The sequence below is a fragment of the Takifugu flavidus genome, chromosome 2 (assembly GCF_003711565.1).
Source record: "Takifugu flavidus isolate HTHZ2018 chromosome 2, ASM371156v2, whole genome shotgun sequence".
Lineage (NCBI taxonomy): Eukaryota > Metazoa > Chordata > Actinopteri > Tetraodontiformes > Tetraodontidae > Takifugu > Takifugu flavidus.
The window spans coordinates 6626255-6642949 of NC_079521.1; the positions used below are offsets into that span (position 1 = coordinate 6626255).

The window sequence follows — 16695 nt, forward strand, 5'->3', positions numbered from 1 at the left end:
CACCACTCAACAGTCAAGGAATATTGTTACAGATCTTTCACAATAACCATCTTAAGTATTGATTCAATATGCAAAAATACTCATTGTCTGCATTCTCAAATACATTGGCTAAAAATAAACATAACCTTCCACCTCTCAGGAATTAATATTCTACGGTACTTGGAAACCCTGTACTGGGGCATCAGGCATCTCCTGGTCCATCTGTGCTTGCACTGCAGTGGATGCAACAACACAAGCAGCTGCATCTCCAGATTCTCTTGAGTCTGTCACATGTATTCAGTGTGAACCTGCTCTCATCTGAGAAGAGAACAGGGAACCAATGTGGAGGATAACCAGTTTTGGCGTTCTCTGACAAACTCCAATCGGGGTGCGCAGTGCCAAGCTGCCAGCTCAGGAGCCACCTTCAAAGAGGCTGTGACAGTCTGGACAGAAGCATGAATGCGGTTGGCTTGCTGGAGATCATTTTGTTGGGTTCTGCTAGAGCTCATCTTTTTCCTCCCTGCACAAAGGAAAAGTGGTTGTGCTTCTTTATTACTGCCCCCAACAGCCCCATAAATACTGGCGTATGGGCCTGACACAGCACACCTTCTGGCCATGGCCCATATGGAAGGACTTATGCAGTCTATCCCAGCAGTCACTGGCTGAGGGGCAGGAATGAACCCGGGTTAGGTCACCCATCCCTCGCAGGACACACCATTCACCATAACACCTTAAAATACTAAAAAAAACCTCAAGAAAATACAAGAACAGGACAAAATGGCCAGCAGACCATGAAGGACGTGACATGAACCCTGATATGCAGACGCAGAGATGTGCACTCTTGAGCTGTGATACATCTGCACTTGCTGGTACCTAATTAGGTCCAGATCAACGTGTCTCTGAAGTGTATGGGTGTGTAAAACATGGTAATTAATTTCATCTGGGCAGTGGTTGCGGTAAAGTCTGAGATTTGTGTACGCACATGCGCGCGCGTGTGTGTGCATGTGCATGCATCTGTGTGTTTTAATAATCAGTGTGGTTCTACAGATAGTCTGGTCATGCATGAGTGGATTTTTTCATTTCTAGGCTGACTGGTCAACGCAGCATGATACTACTATTCCAAAATGACAGGTAATGGTGTGCATGGACACGTTTGTGCACGGCAAATGAAAAATATTAACATATAGGAAATCAACAGAAGTGTTTCTGACACCTTTAAAATGGTTGAATGGTGTGAAAAGGAAATAGATAAATCAGGCTGCATCTGGTCTGACTGAGCCACTTGTTTCTCCTGAAAACTCTTTGTGCCTTCCCATCAACACCTGTGCAAAGGCAAGAATGGAAGGATGAGTAGTCAATAAATTCAACAAACACTTCCCAAAGGGACAATACCGCCATCTAATGTCACTAACAGTGCAGAATGTGATCTAATGCAGAAGGATAACGTTAGACTTTACACACCTAACGCAACTAATCAAGACAGAGTAGGGGGATGAGAGAGACAGAGAGGGCGAAAGAGAGGATGAGAGAGAGAGAGAGGATTAGAGAGAGAGAGGATGAGAGGGAGAGAGGATGAGAGAGAGAAGAGATGGAGAGAGGAGAAAATGAGAGAGGGAGAGAGGACAGAGAAAAAGACAGAGAGGATGAGAGGAGGGAGAGAGAGTGGGAGAGGATAAGAGGGAGAGGGAGGGGGAGGGAGAGACAGAGAGGGAGGGGTAAGAAAGAATATTTTCCATCTAAATTATGTTTTTGGTAAAGCAACACCCATAAGCCTTCATTTTTTCACAACATCCTGCCGCCCCCCAACTCCAAATGCCCTTCATGTGTGAGTTCAGCAGGCGAATCTCCAGATAGGTGTACAAAGCAGACCGTGTTCGTGCAGATGACAGAAATAAATAAATTCAACAATAAAAGGATTCGCTGACAAAGCAGTGTGATGATCTTAGAGCGCTTCATCATCCAACGGTGGCCCCTTTTTCATTTGATCGGCTCAAATTCCATCTGGCTGAAAATAGAACAGTCTCATGTTAACCACGTGTCCATATTTCTTGTTGTTTGGAATAATAAAGATACTCTGGAAGTGTGTTTTTCATGACTTTCAATCAAAAGTTTGTTCTTATGGATGCGATTGCTCTGACGTTTGTGCTCCGTGGTCCAAAGAGAGAACGACTGAGAGATTGGTGTCAAACACAAAGACTTCATCTGACATGAGCCAGTGCTGCCTTAGCCCCATTACATAACACACACACAGACACACAGACAGTTTGGTGAGTTTGATAAGGTGTTTTTTATGTAGTTTGTCAGATGAAAGCAGAAGTTAGATGTGTGTGTGCGTGTATGTGTGTGTCCTTTCTTCTATTTCTGTCTCATCTTCCTCTCTCAGTTTTTAGCTCCAGTCAAATGTTAACTGGTTGGGATTCAGTCTGTTCACAGCTCACCGCAAACATATTTAGAGCAAAACTGTTGCCAACAACATGTCGATCACTGATGTTTTATATGATTTTGTAAAAGAATACTTGGGCTGTCTTGAAACATCTGATAGCTCAGCACCAGGAATAGGAACAAATTCCATTCAGTAAACTGTGAAGTGAAATTCCCCCACTGGTAGCATCATCTAGATTAGTCAGTATAAATGAGGCTGTATGTGTGTTTATGCTCACACTGACCAAACACTGCCACAAGCAAAAGGAAGCCAACCTTTGACCTTCTCAGACTCATCCACAAACGTGAACATGTATGTCGTTTCCTACAAGTGTTGGGTGACACAAAGACAGTCTTCACACCTCTCTAATCACAGTGCAATAAAGGATGTGGAACAGCAGATGTGTCAGCCACGAGCAAAAAAGATGCAACCATGACAGTTATTCAATGTCCTAACATCCTCATCCCATGCTGCAAAACTTCCTCAGTCTTTCTTTAACACACACACAGCCACACACACACACTTGCCCAAAGCAAAAGGAAAAATAATGGAAGCGGTGGTGGCCCAACCTGGTTAATTTAGTATTGATTTTTTTTTTTATTACTCCATCATGTGTGAGAGGGTGGATGTTTCTGGAGCTATTGAGTAGATGTCATATGATAATTTCATAGTTACAAATGGTAGCAGAAGAAGAAAGAAAGAAGGGAGGGAACGACTGTCACAGCTGCAAAAATGACAAAAAAACCCATTGTCACCACAATATTAAGAAATCCAATAACCAAACAGATATGAATGATGCGTCTGTGTGTCACAGATGCAAACAGATGATAAAATGCATTGGCCCTAAAACTACAATGTTATAAATACTCTTTAATCACCATTGGAGACCGACTGACAATTAAAATGATACACTGCACATTGCTTTATCTCGTTAGATCGTGACTCGGCTGCATGATTGCATAAAGATTATCACCAATAAAGCTGTTAAAGCTGTATTTCAGGGGTGAAACACTCCACTCTTACTCTGGTCACTGATGGCAGGCAGTGCATAGCGACACACCCATCTCCCTCTTCAACTGCATTGGCTCTTGAACGATGCTACTGGCTCCTTATCTGGGTCTGGCTCCTTGAGCTCCAGCTGCCCATTACTCCCCAGGGCAGATTAAATGCAGAGGTCAAATTTCAATCAACACCATATAGGTGATCAAGGGATTTATTTTATACAGTGACTGCTTTCCAAGGATGAGATTGTGCCAGAGGATAAACCAGGTTTTTTTTTCAGTCATAAGGTAGAACCACTGAAGATGTAAAAGTATGGCTGTCAAAATTAATGTGAAAATCTGCAGAATTAATTTGAATAAAAGGTTTTAATTCAATTAACAAACGTGTATCACAGAATGACTCCTAATCCCACTGGTCACCCAAATTCTATCTGGCAGAACCACCTGGTACAAGATGGAAAACTCATCAAAACAAATCATCCCTCTCAGAGGAGCGTTGAAGAGGGTAAGATTAAAAAGTTCATTTAGATTAAAAACGACGGTAAATCCGTCTTGTTGCCCTCAAAACTAGTTCAGAGCAACATCGCCATCTAGTGACCGATTGAAAGAATAACTTTCAGTTTTGAATAACTGAATTGAAAACACCCTGAATTACAGTAAGTTTCTGGTTGTGAAAACTGTGGTTTTTAACATCACGTGCATGTCACACATGTGAATTTCTTTAAAAAGTGAAACAAAATTAATGAATAACAACAAATATTTTGGAAACGTGCATTAGACAGTCAAATCAAATCATCGTGTAAAAAGTCTTCCTGTCTCACCGTGTGAAGCACTGGTGGCAGACATTTCTGCTCTGTTTTTGGGACACACAGTACGCCAACGGCTCGGTGACATACACCAACTCCCCCTCCTCGATCCTGACTGTCGCCCGCAAACCATTACCTTTCCCGGGACTGACGAACCGCTCCAGCTTCGGAGCCATTTTCTGCCCATGTGTACGCCAAGTGCTGTTTACATCCGGACACACGTACGCTCTACGCCATGACGTCAAAGGGACGTTCGGACGCATGCTTTTCCCCAAAACGCTTTTTAAATTTAGAAATATATAATTAGAATAAAAAATCTTATTAAAATAACATCGCATTATTATTAGTAGTAGTATCCGCAGGAGTAGTATTCAAAACCCATCCATCTATTTTCTACTGATCTATTTGTTGAGGTGGGTCACGGCTGCACACCATCCTGTCCCTGAGGCTCAGAGTCCTGCATCTCAGACTGAGATATCTCTGACCTGATGGAAGGAGTTCAGACAGGCTGTTCATGGAGGGGGAGAGTCCCTGATGAGCTTTTTAGTGTTGTTCTGCCAATTCTCCAGTAGATGGGTGGCATGATTCCTATGATAAACTACCCTGGCCCCTATGTGAAGCACTACATACACCTTTAAATTATATCAAATACTAATCTTGTTAGCTGCATCCTCTCTTCTTTCTTTTGATGCTGCATTCAAATGAAGCAGAAAACATTTTCTCACAAATTCAAGGCGGCAACATTAGCCCGTATGTGTAAAAATCTGCGCTGATCTTCTCACTTGTAGTAACGCAGCCGGAATATCTGTGTGTCATTAAGTAATTATGTTTATAACTGTTTATAATATAATTATTTTAAATTCACAGCAATTAATGTTATATTTAATTCCGTTAGAGAACTACACCTAACGCGTGAGACGGACCCTCAGGTCAAATTTTTAGTTTTTGTGACTACAGCCAATTAGGTTAGAGAGATATAAAATAGGCGACGCTGATTGGTCAACGTCCGTGTCTATCGTTGGAGTGGAAGTGACGTCACAGACAGCGTTGGACTTCTTTGACGAGAAGGCATGAATTCCTTGGAACAGGCCGAAGGTAAATAACACAGAAAGCTTCTTAAAATATCACTTCAAAATATCTTACGTGTTTAGGCATTACTTGAGACATTGGTGTAATAACCCCCCTCACTAGTTTTCAAATTCAATCTTAAAATGGCAAAACATGGAAAGGCTGCTCACTACACTTAGCATGTTTGCTAACTTACACTTAGTAAATATTCAGACTTTCTGAAGCTTTTAATTCTTTCCGGAGGCGTTGTTAATGTTAAAGTACGTGATTAAATGTCCGCTGTCGACCAACTATTTGGGTAATTACTATAATCTGAAATCATGTTGGTCTTAGACGTTTTAAGAAGTCAAATTGTCTGAGTTTTGATGATTTGCTCAGCATTTCACAGATCATTCAGTTTATTTGGTCTACTGTTGCCATTATATTCCAGACCTCAAGGCTTTTGAGAGGAGATTAACGGAGTATGTTTCCTGTTTGCAACCGGCAACAGGCAGGTGGAGAAGTAAGTATCTAACAAAGCCATGGCCCCGACTTTGACTGCTCTATTCTTCTTCAGTGTTATTTTCTTAAACATACTGTTTTAAAAGCTGCAATCATTTGTAGAAGACTAGTAACACACTTTGCCTGTTTTTCACCAAAATGACTCATGCTCAAGATACAAGTGGGAAAACATCATATAATTGGAAATTGTATGTTTGTTTTTTGTTGTTTTTAAAGTGATTCTTATTGTGGTGTCTGTGTGTACGGCTACTGGGGCTTGGAACTGGTTAATAGACCCTGATACACAAAAGGTAAATATTTGTTGCCAGTTGAAATTGGTTTCCCTCCTTTATAAAATCCCTATGGTAGAATGGACTTCACCAAGCTTTAATAAAGTCAAAGGCTTTTTTTGTTTTTATTTTTGGTGGGTTTTTTTTGTTCTTCAGGTCTCTTTCTTTTCTTCATTGTGGAATCATCCTTTCTTCACAATAAGCTGCATCACTCTTATAGCCCTCTTCTTTGCTGGGATACACAAACGAGTTGTGGCACCATCAATGTATCCTTTGTCAAAGTTTGGTTTTTAGTCATTTTTAACATGACACATCTGAAGGGTACCTAATTTTCAAAGGTGTAAAATGTTGCACTTTAAAGAAAAAGACTTGTGTTTTACTTCTTTGACATTTGGGTCTCCAGTATTGCTGCCCGTTGTCGGACAGTTTTAGCCGAATACAACATGTCCTGTGATGATGTAAGTGGACACATATTTATTTTTGTCAAGTCTTTATCATAAAAGTTCAACTTTGCAAGGCTATTGTTGTGCAAGCTGACTGAACAAACCCAATTTGTCCTTTATTATTTAAGATATAAAGATTATTTTTTTATATTTCTCATTTAAAATTTTCCTGATGGTGATGGGTGCCATCTTTCAAATTCCATATACAGGACTTGCCTGTTATGTTTTATTTTCTCTTGTGATGAAACAATTTCAACTTATGTTACTGTTATGTTTTGTCTTTACAGACGGGGAAACTTATTCTCAAACCTCGACCAAACATCCAGTAACCCTAATCCGCTGGTGCTTGTCAACTATTGAACACTTTGAGTCAAGGGTGTATTAAAAGCATGCAGATGGAACTGACATTGTGAAGAAAGGAACCGATTGATTATTATAATAGTGAGGATGAGATGGCGGCACCAATCAAGCTCCTTATCTATTTGTATAGTCCGGTTACTTAGTTCTGTGTTTATTTGTGTCTATTGTATATGTATTTTATCAAATTGTTTTGTTCTATTTTACAATGATTTGCTCTATTAAAAACCAGAAGTGTAAATATGTGTTCTGCCTTGATGAGAAAAGAGACAATACTCGGCTGTTGTAAATATATTTTAGCATTTGCTTCACAGCAATGTTGCGTTCCACTGGATTTTGCGACCGTTTTCACTGTTGACGGTTGACAAAATCACTTTACGGCAAAGCGCAATCTTCCACATGGCTGACAACTAAGCTTGTGCTACAATGTGTTTTTGATAAGTGGCGGTTTTAGCCGTATGATAAAGAGAATATAATATCATTAGACGTTAGATTAGCACTTTAATAAGAGCTCGAAATGGGTAAAAGTAAAACAACCAAGTTTAAACGGCCGCACTTCTCAGTGGGGCTGCCGGTGAACGACGTGAAGGAAGTGGACGCAGAGGAGTGTGACAACGATGGTCCCGCTGCCGAGTTGTTGGAAAAAGTACGACAACAGCCAGTCTGCTCTTTGGAATATCTACCTATGTTGCTATTTTTTTTTCAAGTATTTTAGTGGAGGGTAAATGAAGTATCTGACTTTGGTTTTTGAAAAGTAATCCGAAATAATGTTGAATACTTGGCTTACGAGCATTAACATTTAGGATTTTATATGTTCTATAAAACACAGTTTTGACGTGGAGTTATTTGTCATTATTTCTTTTCATCTTTTGCACGTGTGTCCTCAGCTGCAGAGTCCCAGTCCAGATGTGAGAGAATTGGCATGTGCCAACATTTCCAGGGTGGTTCAGCAGAGTCAGACCATCCCAGGATTTCTCCAAAGGGATGCAGTGAGGCGTCTGGGGCCAATGCTGTTGGACAACAGCCTAGCCGTCAGGGAAACTGCTGCTGGAGCACTCAGGTAAGCAGTCCACTCCAGAGCTGTGGGCTGCAGATAGATCCAGTTGTGTTAAACCAACCTCCTCTGCACAAGTTTGGAAAATGATATTCAGCTGTTACCAGTGATTCTGCAGAGGATGATGCTAACACATCCAGGAGGAAGCCAAATTTTTAAAAAAAAATGAAAAAGATTGTCTTTCACTTAGCCAGGACTCTGAAATATTAACCCAATTTGTAGTAGAATAACTGACACTTATGTTGATGGTCTGTTTCCAGGATTAAACAATGGATTTAAGTACAGAACCTGTTGACAGCATTCTCAGGTTTTTGCCACATGCACCACAAGAGAATAACATATATTTCTATAATGAAATCTGCTTTTATTCCCCATACACATGCACACTCAACACGTGCATTCACAAAATAAGGCATTGCTTGTTGTTATTTGACTTCATAAACTTGAGTTAATCCCATGTTAAAAATGAGCTGGGGGGGGTTGGTGTGGTTAAGACTATGGTACCTGCAGAGTTGGATAAATCCCAGTGTTTAACGTGTTCTAACCTGAATTGCATTGCTTAGGATTTAGTGACTATAAACCAAATGTGCTCATTGAAACACAGTTTTATATTTACATTTCTATCATTATATTGAGGAAAACGGCTTGTCATCTCATAAAAAATGTAAATCTCCTCAATGAGCATCTAGATCGTGGTAGCAAGGCATTTAATTTAATAATGAAAAATGTGTTTCCAGTTATCCCTGAGCATCTATTGTTTACCTAATTTTATTAACACATTAAAACATTTAACTTCTTAAATGTCAAGAATATGTGTGTCATTTCAACCAAAAATGTGTGTATGTTCTAAAAATTTCAGCTTTATTTTTTTAAATTGTATTATACTGCACGTCTTTATGATCCCTTTTGTGTTTCCCATGTTGCTTCTACAGGGGGCGCCACTTCACAAAAAGTGTTTGCCAGAAAAAAATAGAATAATAATCGATTCATGAACTATTGTGAGCAAATGTGCTTTTTCTCCCCCTCTGTGTTTATTATGAGTACACACTGGATTTTAAATCTTAAACACAGAAATATAAGTGGAGCCTTTTCATTGCCAGACAATGAGCGATTGTGTTTGTGTGTTTTGCTTCACCTCTGCTTGACAGGAACCTGAGTGCATGTGGCGGTCAGGAGGTTTGTGAGGACATGGTGAAGCACGATGTCATGACTCCTCTGACAGCGCTGCTCAGGGAGGTGAGACTACTCCTGTATTTAGCTCATCCATCACTTCTCCTCTTCTCCATCAGCAACTGTTGAGCACGCTGCCGTGCTCTCGGCTACTGGGGATCATTCCAGAATAATAACAATCAGGATGTCTCAGATCTGTGTCCAAACAAAAACCCTCACAGGAGGCAAAGTCTTACTGCTGAGAGGTGTTGTCTTTCACCTGAAATCCATGTTTTTATCAATAGTCAGTGAGCTAAAACATTGGCCCTGTTTCAAAACATGATGGCATTGAGACTTGTTTTAGCTGTGTTTCTATCATCATCAGAAATCCAATGTTGTTTACTTTTTAGTGCTGTGCTGGTTTTGAGTCTGCTGAGCCAATGAATGAACAGAAGAATGCTGTGGAGAACGTAGCCAATGAAGCTGTGAACTTGCTGTGGAATCTGTGGTAAGTTCACCGTACAAATTAAAAAAAATAATTTTGACAAAATCATAGTAATTAGTGGAAAGTCAGCCTTTTGCCATAAACATCACAGTGACCTTTCTGACACTTTGACAAATTGCTGACAAATTGAGAGTTTCTGTAACCGTGGCAACCCCCTGCTGTATGTTGAGCTATCCTTCAACTGGGTCATCACATTTTCACCAAAAACACCCAGAGAGCATCTGAAATGCTAGCACAGCAGTCTAGACGAATCCATGACAGACTGCTGTGTAAACTCCTGTTACATCACTCAAAATCAAGGATACTCCTCTCTGTATTGGTGTTTTATTTTCTAATTTAGTGTTTTGATGGTATGTTTTAGCTCCTTATGTGAATTTGTCCTGTAACTTTTGAACCTTTTGATACTGTAGATATATAAAAAAAACAATTCTAATTATTTTTTTATTTTTTTTCTGAGCAGAACACTTAATGTTAATTATTCCATAGGTTATTGTGCCTGAATTGTCCTGCAGTTTTATTTTTGTAGTTCTTGATAAATATGTCTAGATATCTCTGTCATATTGTGCTGTCTGTCCAGTGAGAGCAGTAGCCAGGCGCTCTCTGTGTTCAACAAGGCCAATCTGCTGGATTTGGTTGTCCAGTGTCTGGAGAGACACTCTAAGAATGTAGAGCTGGCCATATCTGCAGGTGGGATGTTGTTCTATTAAAAGGGAAATGATGGAATTGTTATGTTTACTCACTTGTGTTTGACAATTCTGATCACAGGTACTAAAATTGCTCATGTGATGCCTCTATTGACATTTAAAATATGTCCCTTTTCTGAGGCTGAAGCTAAGAGCCATGTCCTGCTTGTTTCCAGCTCATTGTTTGCACACGGTGACTGATGATAACCCTGAGCTGCTGCGCAGCTTGAATGCCACTGTTCTTGGAGTCCTGGAGAACACACTGCTGTCCTCACAGCAAAGCATGGCGCACACTCTCCTGAGATCCCTGGCTGCAGGTTTGTCACTTGTAATGGGTGAAATTCATTAAATGAGTAAAGTGAGCAGGGGTGTTTCTTTTTTATTGTTCTTATGATGATAACTGTACCTGTTTTGTCACACAGGAACCCTATGGAACATGAAAGGCAGTCTCCCAGCTGCCCGTCAGGCCCAGACCCTCAACGCTGTGGTATCCACCTTGTCACAGTGCCTGGACCTAGACCCAGGTGAACTGATAATTGAACTGAAACAAGCAGAGGAGAGCCGTCGCACAAACAGAGCAGCTCCGGCAGGTCTGGAGGAGCAATGCCTGGGAGAACATCCAGAGGAGGAGATGGGTGATGAGGAGGAAGCAAAACTCAAGAAGAATGAAAGGGTCATGATGGCTGATAACGACTTCTCAGATCTCCTGCCTGTAAGTTGCAAATCAGTCCCCCCCCAAATACACACACACACAAACATATCCAAGGCAGTGTCAATAGACATGTTTGAATACTTTCAGAAACACCTCTACACTCTTCTAAATTTAAAATATCCCTAAAGTAAAAGGTCACCCAGAAATACTTTGTAATAAAAACAACTCCAATTTGTAGGAATTTCTGTGTTATAATTTCTTTTACATTGCCATTACATATCGACTGTGGAAACCAATGGAAGCATCATTCAACTTTTTTTGCAGCTTTTTCAAAATTCACATGGAAAACAAGGAGGTAATTTAGACAGACATGACATTTTTTATGCACTGGATAAAGGATAACACACCTTATACTTGAATTGCAAAACCAAACTTTCCTGAGTCAAAACCACAAACATTCTAATATGTGACTGAAGATGAAAAATAAAACTCTCAGCTGTCTACCTTTTAAAGATGGAAATTTTGCTGCACTTTTCTTTACTGTCATGAAGTGATTTAGTTTAGATGTGACGTTTTGTGAATAAAGTCAGGGTTGATTCAGTGGAGCATGAGCCCGACCGACAGACCAGACAGATTGTGGGGTGAGAGGGACCAATATCAGGACACCCACCAAGGTTCAACTAGGGTTCAGTTTTTGGCTGCCACCATGTGACAGTCTCCGGAGCTGACCTTGGGTGAGCTGGAGCTGTCCCTCTCATCTGACTCACTGAGGTCCCCTTCCCAAGCTTGTCTCAAATCTAGCTTTTTCCTGTTGTAAAAGTTTGATTATATTTCTTTATATTTCTAAAAATCGGGACCTGTTCTTTGTTCCAGGCTTCTGATAATTGAGTGATAATGATTAACATTTTTGAAAGGAAGCTTACTAATAGGGTTTCATGTTTTTGTCCAGGGGGACAAGGAGGAGCTGGGGGAAGCAACGGCCTTGCTGATGGCCCAGCAAACGTCCTTAGAGATCATCGTCAACATGTGCTGCTCTGATGGTGAGTGTTGTGGGCATAGATAGCAGCGCTGACCACAGGCACTTTGCATCAACATTATTTTCTGTGACATCAACATCAGTATTGGAAATGGTGAAATAAGAAGCATGTTCTGAGTGCACAGAAATGCCTTTTTCACGGTGCGTGTGTGTGTGTGTCTCTCTCTTTCAGTGGTTCTCTGTAATCAGTCAGCTTTATCTTCATATGTTTAGATCCATCTGATGATGAGTGGGAGGAGCAATCGAGCAGCGATGAGAGCGACATGGGTCCAGACGGGCTTTGTGATGGAGTGTCCAGTCTTATGTCTCCACTGTGTTTATCAGCTGAGATTCACGGGGCCTTAACTAGCCACAATATCCCTGAAAAGGCAAATAGCCCTTTATCCTTTATTATTATTGGTTCACTGATGCACTTTTAATCTGTCAGATTATTCTTGACCTGCTGATGCAACTGTAATACAAATCTGGTTAATCCCACTTCACCCTCTGCAGTGGTTTATAGTAATCATTGAATATTTTTGTTTTTTATTTAAGGTCCTCAAAAAGACGGACTTCCCCAGGAAGGAGGCCATAGACATGTGTCACCAGAGTCCCTCCTGGAAAAGTCTGATAAAAAAGTAACTTTCCCTACCCTCTCCCTTTTCCTTGATCATCCCTATATTTTGACCCCATGTTGTTTGATTTAGAATGCAGCGAGTGCAGTCTCGAGCGCTGACCTGCCTCCACAGCATCGTCTCCGCCATGGATACAGACTCTCTGGGTGGAGCTGCAACCCTGCAGGCTGCAGCTCATCATCTGTCCACTCTGGTTTTTGGCACAGCAGGTCTATGTTTTTTTTATGACACTTAACTTATGAGCTGAGATCTAAAATAAAGTAAAGAGAAATGCAGTAAGATGTACGAAATAAGCTTGAATGAATTTGTTTTCAGAGATTCCCAAAGAAGAGTTTCTGGAAGCTGTCATCAGTGCCATGCGGTCCGTCTTACAGCAGCTTGCCTCCAAAAACATCCCACAGGTACAGAAACTGCCAAATATAGTTCATTTATACGCCCGAGGCAGCAGATAGGTACCGGCAGGACGAGCGGAGTGCAGCTACGGCGGTTGCCGAGGCAAAGACCCGGGCATGGGAAGAGTTCGGTGAGGCCGTGGGGAACGACTTTCGGACGGCCTCGAAAAGGTTCTGGACCACCATCCGGCGTCTGAGGAAGGGGAAGCAGTGCACTGTCAACGCTGTGTATAGTGGTGATGGTGTGCTGCTGACCTCAACTCGGGATGTTGTGGATCGGTGGAAGGAATACTTCGAGGACCTCCTCAATCCCACCAACGGGCCTTCCAATGAGGAAGCAGGGCCTCGGGACCTGGGGATAGGCTCTCATATCTCCGGGGCTGAAGTTGCCGAGGTAGTCAAAAAACTCCTCGGTGGCAAGGCCCCGGGGGTGGATGAGATCCGCCTGGAGTTCCTTAAGGCTCTGGATGTTGTAGGGCTGTCGTGGTTGACTCGACTCTGCAACATCGCATGGACATCGGGGGCGGTGCCGCTGGATTGGCAGACCGGGGTGGTAGTCCCTCTTTTTAAGAAGGGGGACCGGAGGGCGTGTTCCAACTATAGGGGGATCACACTCCTCAGCCTCCCTGGTAAGGTCTATTCAGGGGTACTGGAGAGGAGGGTCCGCCGGATAGTCGAACCTCGGATTCAGGAGGAGCAATGTGGTTTTCGTCCTGGGCGTGGAACAGTGGACCAGCTCTACACTCTCAGCAGGGTCTTCGAGGGTGCATGGGAGTTTGCCCAACCAGTCCACATGTGTTTTGTGGACTTGGAGAAGGCATTCGACCGTGTCCCTCGGGGGGTCCTGTGGGGGGTTCTCCGAGAGTATGGGGTGTCAGGCCCGCTGATGCGGGCCATCTGCTCCCTGTACGATCAGTGTCAGAGTTTGGTCCGCATTGCTGGCAGTAAGTCGAACTCGTTTCCGGTGAGGGTTGGTCTCCGCCAGGGCTGCCCTTTGTCACCGATTCTGTTCATAATTTTTATGGACAGAATTTCTAGGTGCAGTCATGGTGTTGAGGGGGTCCAGTTTGGTGACCTCAGGATCGGATCTCTGCTTTTTGCAGATGATGCGGTCCTGTTGGCGTCATCGGCCCGTGACCTCTAACTATCACTGGATCGGTTCGCCGCCGCATGTGAAGCGGCTGGGATGAAAATCAGCACCTCCAAATCCGAGGCCATGGTTCTCAACCGGAAAAAGGTGGAGTGCCTTCTCCGGGTCAAGGAGGAGATCCTGCCCCAAGTGGAGGAGTTCAAGTACCTCGGGGTCTTGTTCACGAGTGAGGGAAGAATGGAGCAGGAGATTGACAGGCGGATCAGTGTGGCGTCCGCAGTAATGCGGACTCTGCACCGGTCCGTAGTGGTGAAGATTTACCAGTCGATCTTCATTCCTCCCCTCGCCTATGGTCATGAGCTTTGGGTAATGACCGAAAGAACAAGATCACGGGTACAAGCGGACGAAATGAGCTTCCTCCGTAGGGTGGCTGGGCTCTCCCTTAGAGATAGGGTGAGAAGCTCTGCAATCTGGGAGGAGCTCGGAGTAGAGCCGCTGCTCCTCCGCGTTGAGAGGAGCCAGATGAGGTGGCTTGGGCACCTAGTTAGGATGCCCCCTGGACGCCTTCCTGGTGAGGTGTTCAGGGCATGTCCCTCCGGTAGGAGACCCCCAGGAAGACCCAGGACCCGTTGGAGAGACTATGTCTCTCGACTGGTCTGGGAACGCCTGGGGGTCCCCCCGGATGAGCTGGAAGAAGTAGCTGGGGAGAGGGAAGTCTGGGCTTCTCTTCTTAGGCTGCTGCCCCTGCGACCTGACCCCAGATAAGCGGTAGAGGATGGATGGATGTTAAAAATACATGTTAAGTTAATTAAATTATTTGTTTACATAAAGAATAAGTTAATAAATTGTCACCCAGCAGTGCAGAAGTCTTGTTGGACTCCCATCGACTGCCTGCCAGGACTAAACACACTTGAAGACATTTTCTCCCGTACAGTTCAATATCTGTGTGGTTGTTTTTGTTAGTGTATGACCCCCCAGCAGCTGATGAGCCTGAGTGAAGCAGGCACATGCTGCGAGGTCATCAGCGTAAGGGTCAATGCCGTCGCCATTCTGGGAATCACTGGTAGCACACTAGCCAAAGAGAAGGGCACTGCTGCAACCCTTCAGGTAAAACTGCTCTCTGTCTTCTGCCTCTATACTTGTCCTCCTGCTCCGCCTCCTCTTAAGATAATCTGCTCCTACAGATGATTGGAAAGGCTTTACTTCAAGTGGCCACCAGCGATGCAGACCTGGTAGTAAATGGGGAAGCTCTTGATGCTCTATTTGACGTGTTTGCTGATGGAGATGAGGCGGAGACGGCTGCTAAAAACATACAGCTGTTACCTGCACTGAAAGCACTTCAGCCTGTCTTTAAGGCCAAGGTACCAGGAGTTATTACAGCAGATGTTCACTTTTGGTTTACATCACTTCTGAAACACTTCAACATTATTGACCTGCAATTGTTGACATCCCTCAAAATATCTTCTATCATTAGTTTCATGGTTTTACACTGTTTTCTTCGTAGTTGTGGTACTTAGTGTTTATTATCAATCTTGTTTTTGTTATTGTAGATTCGTAAGGAAGGAAGAGGAAAGTACAGCCCACAGCAGCTGTGTGTATTGGACAATATCAAGGTTAATCTGAGAAGATTCATTGGATATCTGGAGAAGGCCATGAAGAAATGAGGATCATTTTTTAATGACTGTGTTTTGATTAGTTCCAGGAGCATCGGTTGATGTGGTTGTAATACAGTTTGAGTATTTATTTTATCTCGATTAGATTTTTCTGTATTAAATCAGTTATTTACAGGGTTACAGGGAGTGTTGAATGGGTTAAATCATATGTGTACTGCAAGATGCAGTAACAGACAGGATTTTATTTTTGCTCCCTTCATTTGTGTCATACAGAAAAATGTTATTGAAAGATAAAAAGATATTTTCCCTCTGAGCTTTGAGCGAAGATGAAGAAAGCAAAGCCTCACTCAATATAAGTGTAATGGACAGTGCTGCGGCTGGATTTTCTGTTATCGATATTCTCAATAACATAATTCTCTTGTGACAACATTTTCTCTTGCTGTGTGTTGATGTTGACACCATCTTCAGTATTGGTGTCAACTTCTCTAATGGGATTTCGTCTCAGAATTCCTTCTACTCAACTAGCATCAAGTGTCATTACAAAAAAATGAATATCTCACTGGGATTAATGTGGTTCAATAAAAAAATGGATGCTTCAACAATCATATGTGGGACAATTAACATGGTCTGTAATCATGTTTTTCTCTGACCCGATCCGCATTGTGTATCGCATTTTAAATAACTGATAAAGCATGAGCTGTGTTTCATATGGTTTAATTTGAACAATAAAACATTTTTAAGAACGTTATAGTCATGTTTCTTTGTCAAAGTGTTCTCAAACACAGGTCTTAGGTATATGTGAAAGAAGGATGCAGTCAAAATATCCAACAACCATGTTGACTTTATCTTGTATTGACAGAACCAGCCCTGTGTATTATAATTTAGCAGCTTTAGCATAGTTGTGTAAAATTGGCATTTAATTACTGGATACGTTGTGACTTGAATTCACCTAAGAACCTTTGGAAGCGCATGTAATCATCTTGGAATTATGCGGCCTAAATGGTTGGTTTTGCACAATAAATCTGCTTTATGTCGGTTCCGTTTCATCTTGGTAACATAAA

The 16695-nt window shown here is 42.3% G+C and overlaps 3 protein-coding genes across 4 annotated transcripts in view; 2 read left to right on the forward strand and 1 right to left on the reverse strand.

The window, feature by feature from the left end:
* Positions 1-4416, reverse strand: part of smyd3 (SET and MYND domain containing 3) — a 35480-nt gene extending 31064 nt beyond the window's left edge. The window contains exon 1 of one of the 2 annotated variants that reach the window (XM_057014889.1): positions 4224-4416. In XM_057014889.1, the coding sequence (XP_056870869.1) occupies positions 4224-4384 (161 nt within the window). In that variant the 5' untranslated portion in view covers positions 4385-4416. The remainder of the gene's footprint in view (positions 1-4223) is intronic. The other variant, XM_057014900.1, reaches the window with a different exon arrangement.
* A 790-nt stretch (positions 4417-5206) lies between these two features.
* Positions 5207-7087, forward strand: cnep1r1 (CTD nuclear envelope phosphatase 1 regulatory subunit 1). The gene is made up of 6 exons (XM_057025732.1): positions 5207-5303; positions 5707-5778; positions 5994-6067; positions 6203-6312; positions 6450-6504; positions 6777-7087. Exons 1-6 carry the CDS (start codon positions 5279-5281, stop codon positions 6816-6818), a joined length of 378 nt encoding a protein of 125 aa, XP_056881712.1. The 5' UTR covers positions 5207-5278; the 3' UTR covers positions 6819-7087.
* A 68-nt stretch (positions 7088-7155) lies between these two features.
* Positions 7156-16377, forward strand: heatr3 (HEAT repeat containing 3). Its single transcript, XM_057025729.1, has 15 exons — positions 7156-7492; positions 7734-7906; positions 9049-9136; positions 9460-9557; positions 10132-10241; positions 10414-10554; positions 10660-10949; positions 11839-11929; positions 12139-12293; positions 12460-12542; positions 12612-12748; positions 12855-12940; positions 14985-15128; positions 15206-15382; positions 15572-16377. The coding sequence occupies exons 1-15, from the start codon at positions 7364-7366 to the stop codon at positions 15683-15685; spliced, it is 2016 nt and encodes a 671-aa protein (XP_056881709.1). The 5' UTR covers positions 7156-7363; the 3' UTR covers positions 15686-16377.
* The last annotated feature ends 318 nt before the right edge of the window (positions 16378-16695 follow it).